The sequence below is a fragment of the Nyctereutes procyonoides genome, unplaced genomic scaffold (assembly GCF_905146905.1).
Source record: "Nyctereutes procyonoides isolate TBG_1078 unplaced genomic scaffold, NYPRO_anot_genome, whole genome shotgun sequence".
Taxonomy (NCBI): Eukaryota; Metazoa; Chordata; class Mammalia; order Carnivora; family Canidae; genus Nyctereutes; species Nyctereutes procyonoides.
In genome coordinates this window covers 83,315,399-83,337,503 of record NW_026575146.1, presented here as the reverse complement: position 1 = coordinate 83,337,503, position 22,105 = coordinate 83,315,399, and the positions used below count along the sequence as shown (strand labels likewise).

General features: G+C 47.0%; 1 protein-coding gene across 1 annotated transcript; it reads left to right on the top strand.

The window, feature by feature from the left end:
* The first annotated feature begins 10,221 nt into the window (after positions 1-10,221).
* On the top strand, positions 10,222-21,549 carry CD22 (CD22 molecule). Its single transcript, XM_055310827.1, has 14 exons — positions 10,222-10,243; positions 12,472-12,532; positions 12,775-13,152; positions 14,078-14,371; positions 15,494-15,760; positions 15,888-16,151; positions 17,200-17,457; positions 17,670-17,933; positions 18,014-18,277; positions 19,521-19,617; positions 19,778-19,853; positions 20,011-20,135; positions 20,351-20,435; positions 20,729-21,549. The coding sequence occupies exons 2-14, from the start codon at positions 12,499-12,501 to the stop codon at positions 20,858-20,860; spliced, it is 2,538 nt and encodes an 845-aa protein (XP_055166802.1). The 5' UTR covers positions 10,222-10,243; positions 12,472-12,498; the 3' UTR covers positions 20,861-21,549.
* Positions 21,550-22,105: the final 556 nt, after the last annotated feature.

The window sequence follows — 22,105 nt, the reverse complement described above, 5'->3', positions numbered from 1 at the left end:
TTATTTGGAAATAATTATAGAATCACGGGAAGTGGCAAAAATAGAACTTTTTATTTTGAAATAATTATAGGTTCACAGGAAATCGCATGGGTTGAATAGAGAGGTCCAGTGTGCCCATATCTTACACAATTACGGTAGCGTATCAAAACGAGGAGTGTGGCATTAGTACAGCGTGTGTGTACAGTTCCAAGTCCTTTTATCACATGTCTAGATGTATGTGACGATGACTGCAATCACGATCCAGAATTATTCCTTACCACAAGGCTCTCCCTTGTAGTCAAGCCCACTTCCCTCTGACCCTGGCAACCTGTAATCTGTTTTCCATCTCTATCATTTTGTCATTTCAGGAATGTTACATAAAAAAAATCATATGGTTTATGACCTTTTGAGGTTGACTTTTTTTCTTACTCGGTGGAATGCCCGTCAGAATCATCCGAGTTGTGTGTGTCACTATTGTGCTGTGCTATTGCCACTCCATGGTATGGATGGAACACAGTTTAACGGTTCACCTCCTAAGGGACGTGCTGGTTCTTGCCAGTTTTTGGCTATTACAAATAAAACTGCTGTGAGCAATTGTGTAAAGATTTTTGTGTCGACATAGTTTTCAGTGTGTGTGTGGGGGGTGGATATACGCCCTGGAATGCAATTGCTGAGTCGTATGGTAGGTGTATTTTGTTCGTTTTTAGAGAAACTCACAAACTATGTTCCAGAGTGGCTGTAACCATTTTACGTTCCTGCCAGCAATGTATGACTGATCCAGTTTCACTCTATAATCACAAGCATCTTGTCTTGTCTTGTCATTAGCTTTTATTTTGGCTGTTCTAATAGCTATGTAGTGATATCTTATCATAGTCTCGATTTGCATTTCACTGATGGCTAGTGATGTTGAACATCTCTTAGGGTGTTTATTAGCCATCTGTGTATCCCCTTCTATAAAATGTCTCTTCATGACTTTTGCCCATTTTTTAATTGCCCATACAATCCAGTTACTTAAAGTGCACAGTCCAGTGGTTTTATGTATATTCAGAGTTGTGCAGCCATCCCCACAATCAATTTTAAAATGTTTTATTTTAAGTAAACTCCACACCACACGTGGAGCTCCAACTCATAACTTGAAGATCAAGAGTCTCATGTTCTACTGACTGAGGCACCCAGGCACCCCAACCACAATCAATTTTAGAACATTTCATCACCCCCAAAATAAACCCATACTCATTAGCAGTCACCTGCCATTTCCTCCCAGTACCCCCACCCTGGCTCTAGGCAACCATTAAATCTACTTTGTATCTCTATAGATTTTCCTTTTCTAGACATTTCATATAAATGGAATGATATAATATGTGGTCTGTTGTGATCAGCTTCTTTCACTTAATGTTTCCACGTTCACTCGTGTGGCAGCATATATCAGTATTTTATTTCCTTTTATTGCTACATATTTTATTGTGTGGATATACCATATTTTATTTATCCATTCATCACTTGAAGGACACCTGGGCTGTTCCTACTTTTTGGCTTTTATGAATAATGTCACTGTGAATGAACATTTGTGTTCAAATTTCTGGGTGGATATGTTTTTTCTCTCGGGTGTATACCTAGGAGTGGGAGTGGAGAGTTACATGGTAATTATACATTTAACCTTCTGAGGAATTGTTTTGAGGTTGTTTTCCAAAGTGGCTGGACAATTTTACATTCCTACCAGCAACATATAAAAGATTCAGTTACTGTACATCCTTTCCGGCATTTGATATTGCCACTATATTTTTTCCTATTTTTTATTTTAGCTGTCTAATAATAATAGGTGTGCGGTAGTATTACCTCATTGTGCTCTTAATTTGCATTTCTTTAAGGCTATGATTGTTGAACATCTTTTTATTATTTTAATTTATTTTATTATTATTAGTGTCAGGGGTAGAATTCAGTGATTTATCAGTTGCATGCAACACCCATCGTGAACATCTTTTTATATGATTATTTGCTATCCATATATATCATCTTCAGTGAAATATCTCCTCACGAAAATGGAGCAGGGAGGCTAGAAGGGGAGGCTAAAAGGGGGAGCCACACCAATTCAATGTCAATTACAGAAAGAATGGTTAACTACAGACCCCAAAAGAAGAATTCTCAACAGGAAAGAATCCTTAACTGCAGGCCCCAACAGGAGAAAAAATGTACATTGCGTCTCCTACAAGAAATCAACTACCCCCGGAACTCAGCCAATGAGAAACTGTTATCACCCTGGACTTGTGCTTTTCTCTAGTGGACTTTTATTCCAAACAACCTCTTTTAACTTGTTCCTTGTCCATAAAATAATGTTCCTCTCCTTTGTTGGGCCTGCGTGTGGTTTTACCATAGCTTGCTTGTCCCACATTGCAATTTTCTGTTATTCTCGAATAAACTAATTTTTGCTGGTAAAATAACTTACTGTCTTATTTTTAGGATTAATGCTATCTTCTAATTTGAGTTTTTCTTAATGTTGAGTTTTGAGAGTTCTTCATATATATGCATTCTAGATATGCAAATATTCTCTTCCAGTCTGTAGTTAGTCTTTTTATTGTCTTTTTTTTTTTTATGATAGGCACACAGTGAGAGAGAGAGAGGCAGAGACACAGGCAGAGGGAGAAGCAGGCTCCATGCATGGGGAGCCCGACGTGGGACTCGATCCCGGGCCTTCAGGATCGCGCCCTGGGCCAAAGGCAGACGCCAAACCACTGCGCCACCCAGGGATCCCCTTTTTATTGTCTTAACAAGGGCTTTCACAGAGAAAAACAAAACAAAGCAAAATCCCCAAACCCTCAAAACCCCCCACATATTTTTAATTTTGATGAAGTTCAATTTATAGATTTTTAGGGGTAATGCTTTTGGTCTCAGGTCCGAGAATGCTTCATCAGGCCCTACATCCCAAAGATTTTTCTCCCATATTATCTTCTAAAAGTTTTATAGTTTAATGCTTTGCATGCAATCTATGATCCACTTTGAGTTCATTTTTGTATAAAGGGTGAGGTTTGGGTTGAGGCTCATGTTTTGCTTATGGATATAGCCAATTATTCCACCACCATTTGTTGAAAAGACTTATGTTTATTCCATTGGATTGCTTTTGCTTCTTTATAAAAAATTAGTTGGCCACACTTATTTGGGGTCATTTCTGGGTTCTTTAGTTCATTCAATGGATCTATGTGTTATTCCCCCCCCCCACTGATACCACAGTTTGGATTACTGTATGTTATTTTATGATAAGCTTCGAAATCAGGGTAGGCTGACTACCCCTTTATTCTTCTTCAGAAATGTTCTATCTAGGGACACCAGGGTGACTCAGTTGGTTGAGTGACCGTCTCAATTTCAGCTGAAGTCATGATATCAAGGTCCTGGAATTGAGCCCCCATCAGGCTCTGTGCTCAGCAGGGACTCTGCTTGAGGATTCTCATCCTCTCCCTCTGTCCCACCCTCTGCTCATACATGCACTTTCTCTCTTTCTCTAAAATAAATAAATAAATCTTAAAAAGGAAAAGAAATATTCTATTGTAGCTCTCTTCCATATAAACTTCAGAATAATCTTGTTTATAGCTACACAAATTTTTGCTGGGATTTTGAAAGTAGTTACATTAAATCTGCTTATCAACTTGGGAATAATTGACATCTTTATTGTGTTTAGTCTTCCAATTTGTGAATATGGTATTTACTTAGGTCTCCTTTTATTTTTCAGCAGGGTTTTGCCATTTTACAAGTATACAAGTCTTATATATGTTTTTAGATTACATCTAATTATTTCTTTTTAAAAAGCCATTATAAATGGAATTGTATTTTACATTTCAATTTCCATATGTTCATTGTCAGTATTTTTTTTTTTTTTAAATATTTATTTATGATAGTCACACACACACACACAGAGAGAGAGGCAGAGACACAGGCAGAGGGAGAAACAGGCTCCATGCACCGGGATCCCGACGTGGGATTCGATCCCGGGTCTCCAGGATCGTGCCCCGGGCCAAAGGCAGGTGCCAAACTGCTGCGCCACCCAGGGATCCCCTGTTCATTGTCAGTATTAAAAAAAGTCACTAATTTTTGTGTGGATCTCATATTCTGCAATCTTCCTGAACTTCTAGTACTACACTGAGTAGAGTGGTGATAGTGGGCATCTTTGCCTTGTTCCCAATCTTGGGGGAAAGTACTGAATACTTAATTTATTTATTGAAAGCACCGCATATTTTTTTTAGCTTTGGATTTTTTAGGTGAGTTATAGATCGTCAAGCTGAGAAATTTCCTCTCTATTACCAGTTTTCAGAGAGTTTTTGTCATGAATGTGTTGAATGTTGCAAATACTTTTTTCTGCAACAATTTATATGATCGTGATTTTTCTTCTTTAATGTATAAATATGATTACATCATTTGATTTTCAAATATTGAACCAGCTTTGCATCTCTGGAATAATATCCACTTGGTCATTGTGTATAATTCTTCCTATATATTTCTGAATTCTATCTGCTAATATTTTGGTAAAATTTCTTTGCTCCTGTATTCATGAGGAGTGTTGGTCTGTAGTGTTCCTTTATACTGTTTTGTCTTGTTTGTTTCAGGGTAATCCTGGCTTCAGAGAATGGGTTGAAAAGTGTTCCTCTGACTGTTTTCTGGAAGAGATTATGTAGAATTTCTGTTACTTCTTTAAACATTGACTTGGATGCTTCAGTAAAGCCATATGTGCCTAGGGAGTTCTTTTTCATATTTTAAATGATCTCAGTGGTTAGAGGGCTGTTCAAGTTTCATGAGTTGAGTAGTTTGTACTTTTTGAAGAATTGATCCATTTAATCTAAGTTTTGAAATCTATGCACATAGAGTTGTTCATAGTATTCCCTTAATACCTTTTTGATGTCTACAGGTCCTGTAGTGATATACCATTTCATTCTTGATGTTAGCAATTTGTCTGCTCTTTTTGTTAGCCTTGTTAGTGATTTGTCAGTTTTATTGGTATCTTCGTGGAGCCTGATGTGGAGCTTGATATCATGACCCTGAGATCATGACCTGAGCTGAAATCAAGAGTCAGCTGTTTAACAAACCCAGGTGCCCCTGAAGCTTTTCTTCTTTTATTTTATATTTTTTAAAAAAGCTTTTATTTTTATTTACTCATGAGAGACACACACAGAGAGAGGCAGAGACATAGGCACAGGGAGAAGCAGGCTCCATGCAGGAAGCCTGGTGTGGGACTCAATCCCAGGACCCCGGGACTACACCCTGTGTCAAAGGCAGACGTTCAACCACTGAGCCACCCAGGTGTCCCTATTTTCTATTCTTAAAAATATTTTATTTATTTACTTATTTGAGAGAGAGAGGTAGACATAGTAAGATAAAGCACACGTGGGGAGGAGAGGGAAAAGCAGGCTCTCCACTGAGCTGGTAGCGTAATACAGGGCTTAATCCCAGGACCCCAGGATCATGTATGACCTGAGTCGAAGGCAGACGCTGGATTGACTAAGCCACCCAGGTGCCCTGCTTTTCTTCTTTTAATATAAGCATTCAATGCTATACATTTCCTTCCCGTACTTAGCTGTGTCTCACAAAATTTGATAAGTTCTATTTTCATTTTCTTTCAGTTCAATTTTTTAAAAAAATTTCCCTTGAGATGCCCTCTTTGACCCATAGATTATTTAGAACTGTGATGTTTAGTTTCCAAGTCTTTGGAGCTTTTCCTGTTACTGACTTCTAGTTTGATTCCATTGTGATTAGAAAATATACTCTACATGATTTCAATTATTTCAACAATTTTAAGTCTTGTTTTTTAGCCCTAAACTTAGTTTATCTTGGTACATTTTCCATGGGTTCTTGAAAAGAACGTGTATTATGCTGTTTTGGGGTCATTTGGATCCTGTTGGTTGATGCTGTTGTTAAGTTCTTCTCTGTCCTTGCTGATTTTCTGTCTAGTTGCTCTATCATTTGTTGAGGGAGGAGTGCTGAAGTTTTCAACTATAACTGTGGATTTTTCTACTTCTCCTTTCATTTCTGTTGGGGTTTGCTTCATATATTTTGCAGCTCTGTTGTTTGATACACATATCAAAATGTCTTCTTGGTGGCTATGTCTCCTTGGTGGCTTGACCCCTTCCTTAAAATATAATATACCTTCCTAGCTTTGGTCATTTCCTTTGTTCTGAAGTCTACTTTACCTATTTACTTATATTGAGATCTAATTGACATATAACATAAATGTACAACATGATTCAAAATTTTATATATTGTCAAGTGATTACCACAATAAGTCTAGTTAACATCCATCACCACACAATTATAATTTTTTTTCTTGTGATGAGAACTTTTAAGATCTATTCTCTTAGAAACTTTCAAATATAACAATATTATTAACCATAGTCACCATGCTGTATATTACATCCCCAAGACTTATTTTAAAACTAGAAGCCTGTACCTTTGGCCACCTTCACCCTTTTTGCCCACCTCCCCAACTCCTGTCTCTGGCAAACACCAATCTGTTCTTTGTATATATGAGTTCATTGTGTTTGTTTTTTAGATTCCACATACAAGTAAGGTCAGACAATGTTTGTTTTTCGGTTTGGTTTATTTCACTTAGCATAATGCCCTTAAGGTTCATCCATGTTGTCACAAATGGCAAGATGTCCTTCTTCCTTGTGGCTGAATAATAGTTCATTGTATGTGCACACCACATTTTCCTTACCCATTCAGCTACAGATGCACACTTAGGTTGCTTCTATGTCTCGGCTATTGTAAATAATCTGCAGTGAATTTGGAAGTGCCATATCTTTTTGCATTAGTGTCTTGATTTTCTTTGGAAAATACCCAGAAGTGAAATTCTTGGACCATTTGGTAGTTCTATTTTTAATATTTTGAGGAACTCCCATGGTTCTTGCATTAATGTTTTCATTTCTATCAGCTAAATACCCAGGAGAATTGCTCAAACACATATTTTTAATTTTTTGGAAGAACTTTACTTTCTTTCGATTAATGTTAGTATAGTATATCCATTTACATTATTTTCAACTTGATTATATTTGAAGTTATTTTTCTTATGGACAGCATACAGTTGGGTCATGTTTTTTATTCACTCTGTCAATCTCTTTTTTCATTTGTGTATTTACACCACTTACATTTAATGTAATACTTACATGGTAAGGCTTAATTAAGCCTGTCAGTTTGCTTTTGTTTTCTCTCTGTTCTCTCCATTTTTTTTCCTACCTGTGGGTCTCTTAAACAATTTTAAAATTCCATTTTCATTTATCTAGTGTTTTTGAGTAAATAACTTTGCATAGCTTTTTAGTGATTGATCTAAGTATTACATTATATAGAACTTACCAAAGTCTACTGGTTTCAACATTTTACAAGTTCAAGTATAGAAACCTCACCAACCTTCACATCTCTTTACCCTCTCCCATTTATAATTGTCATAAATATTTCTTCTACCTAGCATTACACAGTGTTATAGTTTTTACTTTGATTGCCAAACATAATTTAGAAAACTCAAGAAGAGAAGGAAAGTCTGTTGTATTTACCCATAGGTTTGCTCTTCCCATGTTCTTTCTTCCTTTTTGATGTTCCAAGATTTCTTTCTTTTTTAAAAAATCATTTTCTTTCTGTTTAGAGAATTCCCTTTAGCTGTTCTTTTCAGGTTTCTGTTGGTTAAAAATTGTTAGTTTTCCTTTATCTGAAGATGTCTTGATTTCCTTTTCATTCCTGAGGGATATTTTCAGTAAATATAGGTTTCCAAGTTGATAGTTCTTTTCCTTTAGTATCTGAGAAATGCTATTTCAGTTCCTTATGGCCTCCATGGTTTTTGATAGGAAGGCTACTGTCATTTAAATGGGTTTCTCCCTATAGGTAATGTGTCATTTCTCTGTGATTGCTTTCAAGATTTTTGCTTTGTCTTTAATTTTTAGAAGTTTGACTATTATGTGTTTTGTCATGGATTTCTTTGGATTTATCTTTTTTGGGATTCACTCAGCTTCTTGAATCTGTAGATACATGGTTTTTGTTTTGTCAAATTAAGGACATTTTTTCAATCATTATTTCTTCAAATATTTTCTCAGCCTCACCCTGCCTCTCCTCTCCTTCAGAGACTCCAATGACATAAATGTTAGATCTTTTGTTATACTAGCCAGACATGCCCCTGGGGCTCTGTTAATTTTTATTTGTTTGTTTATTTTCTTTCTGCTGTTCAAACTGGGTAATTTATATTGTTCTATGTTCCATTTCAGTGATTGTTATTTCTATAATCCCCATTCTGCTGTTGAGCCCATTCATTAAGCTTTTTATTTCAGTCATTGTATTTTTTTAGTTCTAAAATTTTCTTCTTTCTTTGCTGACACTATTTTTTCATTTGTTTCAAGCATGTTTGTAATTGCTCACTGAAACATTTTTATAATGGCTGCTTTAAAATCTTTGTCCGATAATTCAAACATCTGTGTCATCTTGGTGTTTGTGTCTGATTACCTTTTCACATTCAGTTTGAGAACTTCCTGGTTCTTAGTATGCCAAGTGATTTACAATTGAAACTTGGACAGTTTGGGTATTATTTATGGGATTGGATCTTATTTAAATCTGTGTTTTAGCAAGTCTCCCCTGCCACTGCTTCAGTGAAATAATGGGGGCACTGCCTCATTACTGCTAAATGGGAGTAGAAGTTCAGGTTCTCCACTCAACCTCTCTTGACACCTGGGGTGTGTGTGTGTGTGTGTGTGTGAGTGAAGTTTTCTTATTACTGCTGGGCAGGAGTAGATCAGGTTCCCCAGTATGCATCTACTAATATCACCCTAGCTGGGAGTGGGAGGGGTACTTCATTACTACTCTCCACATGGTTTCCATATAGATTCCACAGTAGGAGGTGGGCTTATGACCGCTGAGTGACAGTGAAAGTCCTGACTCTCCCCTAGATCTCCTCTTACATCATTCCATTGAGGAGAATGATCACCATGGATGGGGGGTGAATGTTCAGGCTCCCCATGTGGTCTCCAATGACACTGTGAGGAGGAATAGCCCAGTGGGGATGGAGGGCCCAGCTCCACACTCAGCCTGGCACCACTCAGATGTGGTATGGGGCAGTGGCCTGGGTTCTTCATTATGGTCTAGCAAAGGTGGAAGTCTAGGGCCCCACTCAGCTTTGCTGTCAGGGGTGGGAGTGAAGCAGCAGATTTTTCTAATAGTTAGCTGGAGTAGAACAGTTATTGCCTGAAAGATGTCTGTCTTTCTGGGTTGCCCCTTTCTCAGTTTTTGGCCAGAGGAGCAGAGTTTTGCTGAGCATTCTTTTATCTGTGTCCACTGGCATTTCCAGTTGCTTGCTTCTTCAGTATCCAATCTGGGATATATAAAGTAAAGAGAAAACCCAGGGAATTCACCATCATATCATTCCTCAGGTCCCAAGGTCCCTAACCAGTGTGTTCCTCTCTCAATCTTTCAGTGTCTTCTTGTGCTTGTTTTATAACTTCCAGGGTTTTTAGTTGTTCTCAGCAAAAGAAATAGGGAAGATTACATCTTTCCAGAACATTACTGTTTTTGAATGAGCTGTGCTTCCCCTTCTCCGTTTCCTTCTCAATGGCTGGCCATCAGTAGAGTTTGGTGATGCCAGATACAGATTACTCAGAGACTTCCTTGATCATCTGTAGGATTTGAATGGCTTTGTCTGATGCCACTAGAAGGCTGACCAAGTGGTAAGGTTCCAGTCTCATGACTTGCCCAATTCAATGACACTTCATGTAAGTTATCTTTTTTCTTCCTGATATCTATGTGTTCTTCCCTAGAACCATAGGAGCCGCTGAAGCATCAGTGTGAGTAGGAATCAGACTCCTGACCATTCTTGCCTCTGAAGGGAAAGTATAAGAATGAGAATAACTGGATGGTATCACTAAACTACAAATACTTTCAGATTGCCTTGGGCCTTTTCCAGCAGACTGGCAGTTCTAATCTGTTTGTCTTGAATTTTTAGCATTTCCTGAGAGCTGGATAGAGGGGAAGTTGTGGAGGAACCAGCTCTAACTATCTGATATAGAAACTCCATATACTGAAACTAAAAACTGACCGTGGATGCCCAAATGTGCCCTCCAATCTGCCTTCGAGCCCACATTGCCCTCATTCCCTCTTTTCCCAACTCCCCACTTTGCCATGCCTCTTGGTTGCCCTGAGAGTCACAGAGGGGGCAGGGGGTGTGGCCAAGGAGAGTGAAAATCCTTCACTGTGCTTCCCCTTTCACTCTCAGATGCTGCCAGGGTCCCCGAAGAAGGAAGACACGAGAAAACAGGTAAAAACTATTTTGCTCTCTTTTGCATTCAGCAAGCCAGTATGGAGCAGCTGCTGTGTGCCAGGCATGATTCTTGGGGCTGGGAGCACAGCGGGAAGCCCTCCTCTCTCTTGCCTGTGTTATAACTGATTCTGAGCCCTGTCTTTGAGTATGCCCCCTGACGGGCTTGATGAGTCTTCTGAGAGTAAGATGGGTCACCAGATGCCCAGGAGGGAAGAATGGACCCAGGGAGGCTGGCTCTGAGATCTTGCAAGGCCCTCAACAGGCCTCTGATGAGCAGGCCACAGGCCTGGATAGCATGGTCTTGTCCTGAGTCTTTGTGCTTAATGCCTATTGTCCCCAGCCTCCACACCCTCTCCTGTCTCAGCAGCCTTCCAATTCCAGGTCTGTGGTCCCACTTCTTATGCCCCAAGACTGCCTGGAGCTGCTTGGGTTGAGCACGCAGCCCTGCTCTGAGCCCTGCTCTGCTCTGCTCATGTGCCCTTTCCTACTTGTCCAGGTGTCCTCAAGCCATTCCTCCATGAGGGTGGCTGGTGGTAGAGAGGGCATGATGGCCCAGCTACTGGAGGCTAGTCTTTGCCACAGAGAATGGAATCTAGCCCTTGCCGTAGCTCTTGTAGAAACCCAAGGGGACCCAAAGTGCATCCCTCAAAACACTGACCCTGCAACCCTGCCAAGTTGTTCACGGGAAATGTAAAATCGGTTCCGTGGTGAAAGAAGTGTGGGCAACGTACTGTACTCTAGGCCCCATGTGGGGACACGTGTCATGCTCACACAGCTGATTAAAGAGATCAAAAAGACCCCCAGTAAAGAATCTATTTAAGACCCACAGTAAAGAATCTATTTACATTTTTAACCCAGCTTTTTTCAAGTGGATGTGGCCTTGAAGACATTTTTCTGTGTAGCACTATTAGCACCCGCAGAGCTGGTGTCAGTTCTGCCTGGAAAGTCTGCCCCAGTTTGGAGCTCTCACCCCTAACCCGTGCTTGGTCCAGCCCAGCATACTACGCCTGGGGACAGACTCCTTCCTGCTCAGCAAGCAGGCTAGCTTTCCCCACCCAGGTACTAGACACCCAACAGCATTTGGCATGAGCCACGCAGCCTGAGAAGATAAACAGCCTGAGGGGGTGAGGGGCCTCTGATGCGTGGGAAATGTCGCTGGCCAGGTGGGAGGGGTGCAGGTCTGCGTGAGACCGGAGACACACTCTGTCACACATCCTGCTAACCCCAGAGGGACCAGCACAGAGGGGCCCAGCCATGCAAATTGGGACTTAAATTTAACTCTATGTAAATGTAACTCTATGTAAAAGTCTAGTAAAGTAGCAGGTAAGCTCATTGATCTCTCAAAGAGAGACAGATGGGCAGCAGCTGCGAAGTGGAGGCCCCTGGACTGCCTCCAGCCCATAGACAGGTTTTGTTTGACCAGCACCACGTTTGTTTGTTTGGCTGGCTGGTTGGTTTCTGATTGCAGGACATTTCACATGAAAATCTGGCTTCTTATTTCTCTTAAAACAGTAGAAGATCAGGAAGTGCTGAGCTCATGTCCCCAGTTGGCAACAATTGGCGGGTACTGAGAGAGTCACTGCCTTTACTGAAAGCATGACCCCACCTGGCTGATTTCTGTTTTCTCCCAGCCTCCCCCGTCCCCGGGCTTATCTGAGTGGGATTCTTGGACCACATTCTCCTAAGTCCTCCTAGAGCCCTCTAAATGCTGTCCTGCAATCACACTTAATTATTAGTTTTAGAGTAATTCTGTTCTTGATCTTTAAAATCAGATTTTTGGCCATGGCTCTCCCCTACATAAAATCCTTCACTAGTTGTCTCAAGGTGAGCTTCAAGTTACCCCAAGGCCTGGGATTCAAGGTACCCAGTAGTCTGGTGCCACTCAAAGCCTGAGAGCTGGGCAGGAAGTTTGTAAAATTATGGATGGATGAATGGACGGATGGATGGGTGGATGGATGGATAGAAGGAAGGAAGGAAGGAAGGAAGGAAGGAAGGAAGGCAGGCTAGGAAGAGAGACGGGCTAGCTGAACAGAGTTCTTAGGCAGACAGAATAGACATGGCATATCCACAAAAGGCCCCATGGACTTCCAGAATTCACATCATGCAATACAACCAGATGTGGTCCTCCTACGATCAGGGAAGAGGGATTGGGCTTGGTGGGTGAGCGAGAAAAGCCATCTGAAAAGAGTAAGCGACCAGATGGCTCAAAGACAAACTCTTCTCAGCCCAGGCTCCTGCCTAGACACAGCACCATGCATCTCCTCGGCCCCTTGCTCCTGCTCCTTGGTAAGGACTGTGGCCTAGGCTTGGGTTCTGGGATGTCTGTGGGAGCTGGAGGAGGAGGAGGAAAGCTCTGGAGCAAAGAGTAAGTGTTGGGGAGGGTGGGGACAGGCAGGGTATGTGTGTGTGTGTATACACTTCTCTGTGTACCTTCCTCTCTCCCTCTATCTTTGGAGGGGAGTCTTTATTCATTTGAAAGCTCTTTATGTCTCTCAATAAAGCTTTTTGATCACTGTGGTGGGTTCCAGAATACTTGGCCTTCTCTGACTCATCCTATTGGAGGTTTAATCACCCCCACACTCTCTACACCTGGGAAAAGGCCTGCGTCTGGATTCCCTGTACCTACACGATTCCAGAGAGAGATAGTGTGCTGGAAAAGCTGACCGTGTACAGCAACTATGAATATAATGACACCACCAAGGACTTCCAGGGGTCCATTCTCTATGAGACCAAAGATTTTAAGAATAATCCTCCTCAGGAGATGAGGGTTCAGTTCCTGGGAAACAAAAATCTCAACTGCACCCTCCACATCAACCCTGTGTCTAAAGAAGACAATGGCTGGCTGGGAATCAGAGTGAATACGAAGACTGACAAATGGATGGAGAAAATAAACCTCAACGTCTCTAGTAAGACCCTGAGGGATGGGTTGTGGGCAAGGAGGGAGGTGGGAACCACTCAACTCTGGGGACAGGGGTGCAAGCCAGGCTGCCTGTAGAAGCCAGGCAGGAGGTGCCAGTAAGTGACTCAGGCAACACAAGACAGTGGCGGCTGTGGCAGGCTGCAGCCTGGGCACCCGTCTCTCCTCAAGCATCTCACCTGCCACTTAGCTCCCGCCCATTCTGGAATCTGGGTCCGGGGTTGCCTGATTTTTCAAGAGAAGATGGAAATGTGGATTTTCAAGTGAAATCTCCTAATGCTTTAATGTTGATGGTTAATTCTAATAAGGCCTCCATGGCTAAATGAGACCCCTGTAGGAGATGAGTCGAGCATAGGCCTGGGACCTCTACCCCACAGCCTGTTTCTTCGGTGCGGGAGGAGGGGGGTTCTAAGCAGCCCTCCACCGCAATGATGGATGTAGCTTCAGACCTGCAGTTCTAGGGTGGCCCAGCCCTGGGGATTCCCTAAAGGAATGCCATGCTGGGTGTGTCCAGCATTGAGGCCATTAGTTACAAAGGCAGGTTTGTCCTCCAAGAAGCCAAGAAAGGCATGGTGACCTAAACTGATAAAATTCCCTTGAGGTGAGGGAGTGAGCTTGCAAATGTGAGCACACATCAGGGAAGGACAACGAGGTAAGTATAAAATATAAATATAAAATACGATTCCTAAGGAGCATCAGCATTTACAAGACCTTCTAGAGAATGCTTCGGCTGAGCAAAAGTGACCCAAAGCAGAGAAAGGCAGGCCCAGAGAGAGGTGGAAGGGACTGGCTCGGGGGAGGGGGGCTCCTGAGGGGTTAATTGGGGTGGGGCATCTAACGCCAGGTGTGGGAGGCTGGCATTTGCTCCCCCCAAGGTCTCCCAGGCCTCCAGCACGGCCCCTCCTCTTTCGCAGAGACGCCGCTTCCACCTCACATCCAGCTCCCTCCAGAAATCCAGGAGTCCCAGGAAGTCACTCTGACCTGCCTGCTGAATTTCTCCTGCCCTGGGTTCCCGATCCAACTGAAGTGGTCCCTGCAGGAGCCTGCCGTCACCCTGACCTCCCTGAGCACCAAGACCGTCTCCACCCAGAGCAAGCTCACCTTCCGGCCGCAGTGGACGCACCACGGCAAGAACCTGACCTGCCAGCTCTGGGATCATAAAGCGGAGCGGGTGCTCTCTGAGGACACGGTGTGCCTGGATGTGAAGCGTGAGTGTCCCCAGTGCCCCACCCCGGGGAAGGACGTGGGTCTTGTCTCTTTTCCCCAACCCCGCAGAGGGTAGCGGGCACCTACACAGAAGGAAGCATGATCAATGCGTGGACCCACGCAGCTGGGGGAGGTCCAGCCAGGGCTGCGTCCCTCCGCCACCCCAGTGGTCAGCCCCAGGGTTTCAGGGAACAGATTCATCGTAGCATCTGCTTTGGTCTAACAGGATAACATAATTCAATATCCTCGAGCCATGACGTGAGTTGGAGATCATGTGGTTAAGTGTTTTTGTTCCCCCAGAGGGGGAGGGTGTTGGGGTAAGAAATGTTTTCATGTCATTGTGCCTCACTCACTCACTCATTCATTCATTCATTCATTCAATAAATATTTACTACGAGCCTCCTAGGTGCCAGGCCTGTTCTTGCCCATGAGGAGCTAGCACTGCAGTGGGGAAGACAAACAATGAACAGATTAACAAAGAAATATGGAACTTAACTGGAGGCAGTGATAAGTGTAGCAGGAGGAAGTAAGGCCCAGCTTGGCCAGAGGAAGCGAGAGAGGGAGGTGAACTTGGGTGAAGGGAAACACGGAGGCAGGCAGGTATTTGCCAGAAGATCCCAGGAAGAGGAAAGAACAAGGACTAAGGCCTGGCGGTAGGAGCTTGGTGTGCCTGCGACAGAGCAAGGGGCCAGAGAACCTCAGCCCTGCGTCCCAAGGGCCCAATGGTAGGAAAGATGAGCCACGGCCAGACCTCATAGGTGGCAGCAGGGTTTTGGATTTTATTCTGGGTGTGGAGTCCGCTGAATGGTTTCAATTAGGGGAGTGGCAAAGTCTGATTGATGGAGTTAGGAAGACGGCTGGCTGCTGGTGGAGACCAGAACTTCTGGGAACAAGTCGGAGGAGTGATGCTCAGAGCAGAGAGACACGTTAAGAGTCTGTGATAGTCACCTGGGCCCTTGGGCCAGCCCACACCCGTGGACCGGGGGAGTGGCGAGTGGCTGCACACACTTGCACGCGAAGTGTAGGCCGCTGCTTTATGTGAATCGAAGCCCTGCAACTTCCCACCACGTCACACCCTCTGAGAATTCCCTACCCCCTCTCCCACTGCCTCTCTGCTCCTCTAGATGTCCCAAAGTTGAAGATTGAGGTCAGTCCCGGAGGAGCCAATGTAACAGAGGGAGAGTCTGTGATCATGACGTGCCAAGTTATCAGCAGCAACCCAGAGTACCGGAGAATAGCCTGGCTCAAGGATGGGAACACACTGCAGGAGCAGGAGACATTCACACTAACTCTGTCCCCTGTGACCAAGAAGATGAGTGGAAAGTACCAGTGTGAGGCCTTCAATGATGTAGGCTCGGGACAGTCGGATGGAGTGGTCCTTCAAGTATACTGTGAGCCTCCTGGGAGCCGGAAGGGGGGCAGGCAGGGAGTCAGCAGTGGGTGGAAGCAAGGCCCTTGAGAGGTGAACAACAGAGGCCTCTGCTCACCTCCCTCCCCTGCCTCTGCACCTTTTTCCAGATGCTCCGGAACCTTCCAGGGTTGAGATCCTCTCCTCGCCAGCTAAGGAGAGAAATAGAGTAGAGATGACCTGTGTGTCACTGGCCAATCCTCCTCCAACAAATTACACCTGGTATCACAATGATAGAGAAGTGCCAGGAATTACAGGCAAGGCCTTCCAGATCCCAGCGGTCCTCGTCGGGCATGCTGGGAGTTATTCCTGCTTGGCACAAAACAGCCTTGGTCTTGGACAAGTTGGCCAGAAAGCTGAGTTAGACGTCCAATGTGAGTAGTCACAGGGCCTCTGGGTTCTTGAGGGTTAAGGAGGAAGGCAGATGGAGCCCAGGCGATTCCTGGGTCCTAGAGTGGATGGCATGCAGAGGTCGGGGTCTCCCAACACGTACGCTCCTTGGGTGGGTGCTTTGCTGCTCTTCCCAGTTGTATACTCAGCACCAGGACAGGGTCTGGCTCATTCGTGGCAGGTGCTCAGTAGATGTTTGTTGAATGAATGAACTGCAAGATGCCAGGGCCTTGTGAGGGACACGGAGGCTTGGTGCCACTGGGCAGTGGCTGAGTCCCAGAGGGGGCCTGACGTTTTGGAGGAGAACTGGAGTAAAGCGTCTCATTGCCTCTCCATCGGAGGTCACACCTTGTTTAGCACAGGGAATCTTGTCAGGCAGCCAAGCCCAGGACAAAGAGAATCCATAAGTTTGATCTTTGGACCCTAATGTCAGGGTCCGAACCAGATACTTTGATGGGGTTGCTCGAATCCTGAACGTGTCGACTCTGGGTGCGCCATAGGCAGCAGCGGCAGCAATGCTTCTGGAGTGAGGATTTCATTTCGTTTCATTTCCTCCTTGCAATGATTCTAGCAGGTTAGGGGCCCTTTGGGTTCCATCTGACAGATAAGCAAACTGAGTCCCACGGCCCACAGTCACTCAACGCTGAATCACAGGGTCTGGCCATCTGGTCCAGAGCTGTGCTGTTCCCTCTCCACCCCCCCAACCCCCCAGTGAAGGCCTGCTCCGCGGCCCAGGCCCTGCGGAGACCCCCAGGCAGGGCGCCTCGGCCTCGCACACACCCCGCGTTCTCTACTTGAGCTCTGCTCTGAATCACTACGTCATCTTGCCTCAAACCACAGCCAGGCCAAGTGGCCAGGTTTCCTGTCCTTACACAGATGCAAGAGGGAAGCACAAGCCTTCCTTTGGTTAATTTAGGAACTGTGTGAAAACGGGGGGGGGGGGGGTTGCCTAAGGGGTGGGGGAGGTGGCCCTGGAAGGCAGTCTGGACAGCAGCTGACTCTCCCTTGCCCATCTGTCTGCTTTCTTCCCAGATCCCCCCAAGGAGGTGACCGCAGTGATTCAGAACCCCACGCGGATTCGAGAAGGAGACAATGTGACCGTGTCCTGTAACTATAATTCCAGTAATCCCCGAGTTAGCCAATACGAATGGAACGTCCAAGGCTCCCGGAATAAAGTATTTTCTGAGGTGCTGGTAATTCAGAAAGTCTCCTGGGACGCCAGGCCAATCGCCTGTGCAGCCTGTAACCAGTGGTGTTCGTGGGCTCCCTCTGTCAACCTGGATGTCCAGCGTGAGTGACCGGGCGAGGGGATCCAAGAGGTAGCGCAGCTGGGAAATGGGCTCTAAGGTTAGGGCACTGGGGCCTGGGCCAGAACCTTCACAGAGAATTGAGGGCTGAGAGTCTGGCCTCAAGGCCAAGGGGAGAGGAAATCCCGGGGTTGGGGGTGGGGGAGGAAGAGGGAAAGGGACCCAAGAGGTCAGCCGGAGCCCCTTGCTTTCCAGATGCCCCCAAGGACGTCAGGGTCCAGCAGACCAGCCCCTCTTCTGAGATTCACTCCGGGCACCGAGTCCTCCTGGGATGTAACTTCTCAAGCAGCCGCCCCAGAGATGTCCGCTTCTTCTGGAAGAAAAATGGAATCTTCCTGAAGGAAGGAAGAGAACTGAGCTTTGACTCCATCTCTCCAGAAGATGCTGGCATTTATAACTGCCTGGTGAACAACTCCATTGGACAGACCATGTCTGAGGCCAAGATGCTCCGAGTGCTGTGTGAGTGGCGGGTGCTGGAGACACGCGGGACGGCAGGTGACAGTGATCTGGGATCCTGATTCCTTCGCGTCTCTCTACAGACGCACCAAGGATGCTGCGCGTGGCCATTAGCCCGAAGGATGAAGTGATAGAGGGGAAGAAGGCAGTCCTGACCTGCGAGAGCGATGCCAACCCTCCCATCCTCCAGTACGCCTGGTTTGACTGGAATAACCAAAACCTCCGCCACTATGATCAGATGCTGAGATTGGATCCGGTGAAGGTCCAGCATTCCGGCGCCTATCGGTGCCAGGCGACCAACCGGCTGGGCACAGGCCAGTCGCCCCCCGGCACCCTCACTGTCTACTGTAAGGCCGCTTCCCTGTCCTTCTCTGCCCCGCCTTCTCCTTCCCTCCCCCGCCGCCCCTCCCCTGTCCTTGGGGCAGCCCAGCGGGTCACTCCCGGGCATGGCACCTGCTCCACACAGGCTAACCTGTCTTCCTCCTCCCAGTCTCTTCTGACCCCCTCTAGGGGGGTTGCTTCTCAGGCTGCCCCTGCCCTCCAGACATCCTGAGCTGCTACCGGGTCCCTCTTTGTCTCACCCTTGATAGGCTGCTTCCTTCTCTTTATCTTTTGAGATCTCAGTAGTTTTTTTTTTTTTTTTAAGACAAGGTAAGATAAAACAGCATGAAAGGGTAAATAGTAGAGACACCTCTCCTTTCTTTCTCCCTGAGGACTCCCCTCCCTCCCTGAAGGTCTCCACTACTGGCAGCTGGTTGCCTCTCCTCACAGAGCTACTCTGGACACGCACAGTCGCATAAGTGGATCTATGTCTCTATACCCTTCGTCTCGCAAATCGTGGGAGAGCTCGCATGTTGCCCTGGACGTTCTTTTTTTTTTTTTTTCCACGTAACAATTCCACTCGGAGCTTGTTCTATATCCCTGCGTGTACGGGGCGTCTGAAGAGTCTGAAAACAATAGGGAAGAAATTTAATTGATTTATTGCCCTTTTCAGATTAAACTTGGAGCCTGACTTTAAATTTAGGAGATCATGGCCTGCAAAGCTTGGAGACCTGAGTGTGTTATTTGGAAATGCAACATGTTGTATAAAAATCTATTTTGGGGGTCTCCCCTTTGCAGACACCCCTGGAGACCTGCCTCTTGCCCGCAGGGCTGCACGGCCGTTGTATTCCCATGCACGTCTACCCTGTGCCTTTCCCACAGCCCAGAGTGTCCCCGGCTCTGTCCCACTCAGGGACAGCTGCAGAAGTCCCTACATGGAAATGCTGTGTCAAAGGCCAAGTGATTTTAAGTTCTGATAAGTCTGGCTAAGCTGCCTCTAAAGAAGTTGTAGGTTTTACTGTATATTGTGTGTGTTGGGAAGAATTAGCCCTTTCCTCCCAATGGGGCCTGGGGGGCGGGGAGCAGGGGCTGGCTTTTCCCTTTCCCTGTGTCCCCTCCCCTACCTGCGGGAGGAGAAGTTGCACAGGCAAGGGCAGTGGCCACGCAGAGAAGTGGAGGATGGATGCCTTCCCGGTGAACGGTGAACGAGCCAGCCGTGACCCCAGAGAGGCAGCGTTCCCAACTCACGGTCGCTCCTTCCCCCACCAGACAGCCCGGAGACCATCGGCAGGAGAGTGGCCGTGGGCGTGGGTTTCTGTCTGGCCACGCTCCTCCTGGCATTCTGGGGAGTCAAGCTGCAGCGCAGGTGAGCGCCCCCCCCGAGGCCCAGGTGAGCACCTCCTGAGGCCCAGGTCCTGGGCTCCCCCTGACTCCTTCCCTGGCCACCCCCTAGCCCCCAGATGCCCACTGCACAGGGTCGTGGTCCCACTGCCCTGATCCTCACCGAGCTGGTCATTATCTCCTAGCTGGAAGAGGATACGGAGCCAGCAGGGGCTCCAGGAAAATTCTAGTGGGCAGAGCTTCTTTGTGAGGAATAAAAAGGTAGGATATGGGAAAAGATGAAACAGAGAGCAGACAGAGATGCATCAAAGACGGGGTGCAAAGAACACTGTGGGGAGGTCTGGGGGTCAGAGGCCAGGGGTGGGGGACTCAGGTGGAGAAAGGAGTGGTGGGAACTGAGGCCTTGTCTCTCTCCCAGATTAGAAGGGTCCCGGTCTCCGAAGACCCCCACTCCCTGGGCTGCTACAACCCTGTGATGGAAGATGCCATCAGTTACGCCACCTTGCGATTTCCTGTTGGCGAGACCAACACACCAAGAACTAGGTACTGAGTGAGGGAGGGCCCCCGGGGGATGGTGACACTGGCAGCCAGGGAGGGCAGCGGGAGGAGCAGCTCATGTCCCGCTTACCCTCTTTATGGCACACCCATGAGCCAGGCTCTGCTCTGGGGTGCTCTTGGGGTCTAGGGGAGTTGGAAATAAGAGAGTTCGAGTGAAAGGCTGCATCTGCGGCCGTCCATCTACATCTACCCTCCCTCAGAGATGCAGGGACCCTGGAGGCAGAGGGACCTTCTCCAAACAGGGACGACACCGTCACTTACTCTGTCTTGCAGAAGCGTCGAGTGGTAAGAGGGCAGGGCTGTGGAAGGTGGGGGTGGGTTGGGGCTGGCCTCAGCTGTGAGTCCCAAAAGGAAAGGACTTGGTGGCCTTAGTGGTGGCAAGGGCTGGGGGGGGGGGGGGTGCCCAGGCACAGGTGCGGCCGGAGCCAGAGCCACACCTCCCAGGCCGAGAAGCTGATTGCAGCCAGCGTGTGTGAACAAAGGGACCTGCTCAGGCTCTTGGACCCCCAAGAGGAGCCAGAGAGACAACAGGCAGGGGATACAGACCAGGAGCCAACCTCACACAGGGCCTTTCTCAGGGCGACTATGAGAACGTGGTTCCAGAAAATGTAGAAGACGAGGGGATACATTACTCGGAGCTGGTTCATCTTGGGGTTGGGGAGCGGCCTCTGGGCCAGGAAGCGGTGGAGTACGTGACCCTCAAGCACTGACAGGCCAACCCCATGGAAGCAGAGGCTCTGAGAGACTGCAAAGGCCAGGTGGGCGTCGAGCTCGCCCGGGGACTGCTGCTCAGCTGCAAAGTCCCGCGGCCTCCCCGCCAACTTACATGCACACACACACACGCACACGCACACGCATGCATGCACACGCACACAATTACCGAAACCTCAGTCGGCGCACAGAACTTCCTCCGTGGCCCAGAGACAGGCCCCCCTCTCAACACTGGTAACCCTGCCCCCCCTCCCGAAGGCCTGCTCCCCGTCCACTCTCCTTCCCATACGGGGAGTCATCTAAACACCTACCCTGCACTGCCCAAATCATCTTGCCCATCCCCGACCATCTGCCACCCCCTATCCCCTCTCAAACCCCGTCCACAGAGGCCCGTGTCCCTGCTGGGATCAGCTTGTTACTGTATTTTTTTCCTTTCCCTCTCCAACCTTCGAGCCCCTTACCCCTGCTCTGAAAGCCCCACTCACGAATCCTGTGTCTAGTTTCTTCTGCCTCTGGGGCAAAGCGCAGGGAAAGAGGGGCTGTCCTGAGCTGGGGCTGGGCTCTCCTCCACGTGTCAGCGAGGCATTCCATTAGCTGCTGCGCCCCCCCCACCCTTCCCCCAGGGGTCTGGGGGGCTGAGACACATGCCGACGTGGACAGACGTATAACACACACAGAGCTGCACAATAAAAATGGCTCAGATGCCACTTCAAAGAACCTGTGCACTGTTTCCAGTCCGTGGGGTCAGAGTGAGAATGGGGAGATTTGGGAGAAGGGAAATGAATGGAGGCAACCTCAGGATCAGACTTGGCGGGGGGGGGGGGTGTCCATTGTCTTATTGCAAAGAACGCACTGGCCCTGCAGGCAGACGGGCAGGAGGCTGAGCCCTGACTCTTCCACTTCACTGGCGCAGGGACCCTGGGCAAGCTCACCAGCTTACTGAGCCTCATGTCTGTAAAATGGAGCTGCCACTACTCACGGTGCCGGTGGTTCAAGAGAGGAAGTGAGGGCCAATCGTACATATGCTGGAGTCACATTATAAGAAACCTGACACAACAGCCAAGAGTCTCTAAAAACCAGATTGCTATCTTCTTTGCCTCATAAGATGGACCTAAGAAGGGGAAGCCTCTCCGTCACTCCAAGCTGCTCTCAAAAGTCACCCTGCCAAGGTTGGTCATGACCCACAGTTGTCCACAGTTGCCCAAGAGCTTCTCGAAAGGCAACTGCCTTGAGAAACCTCACCG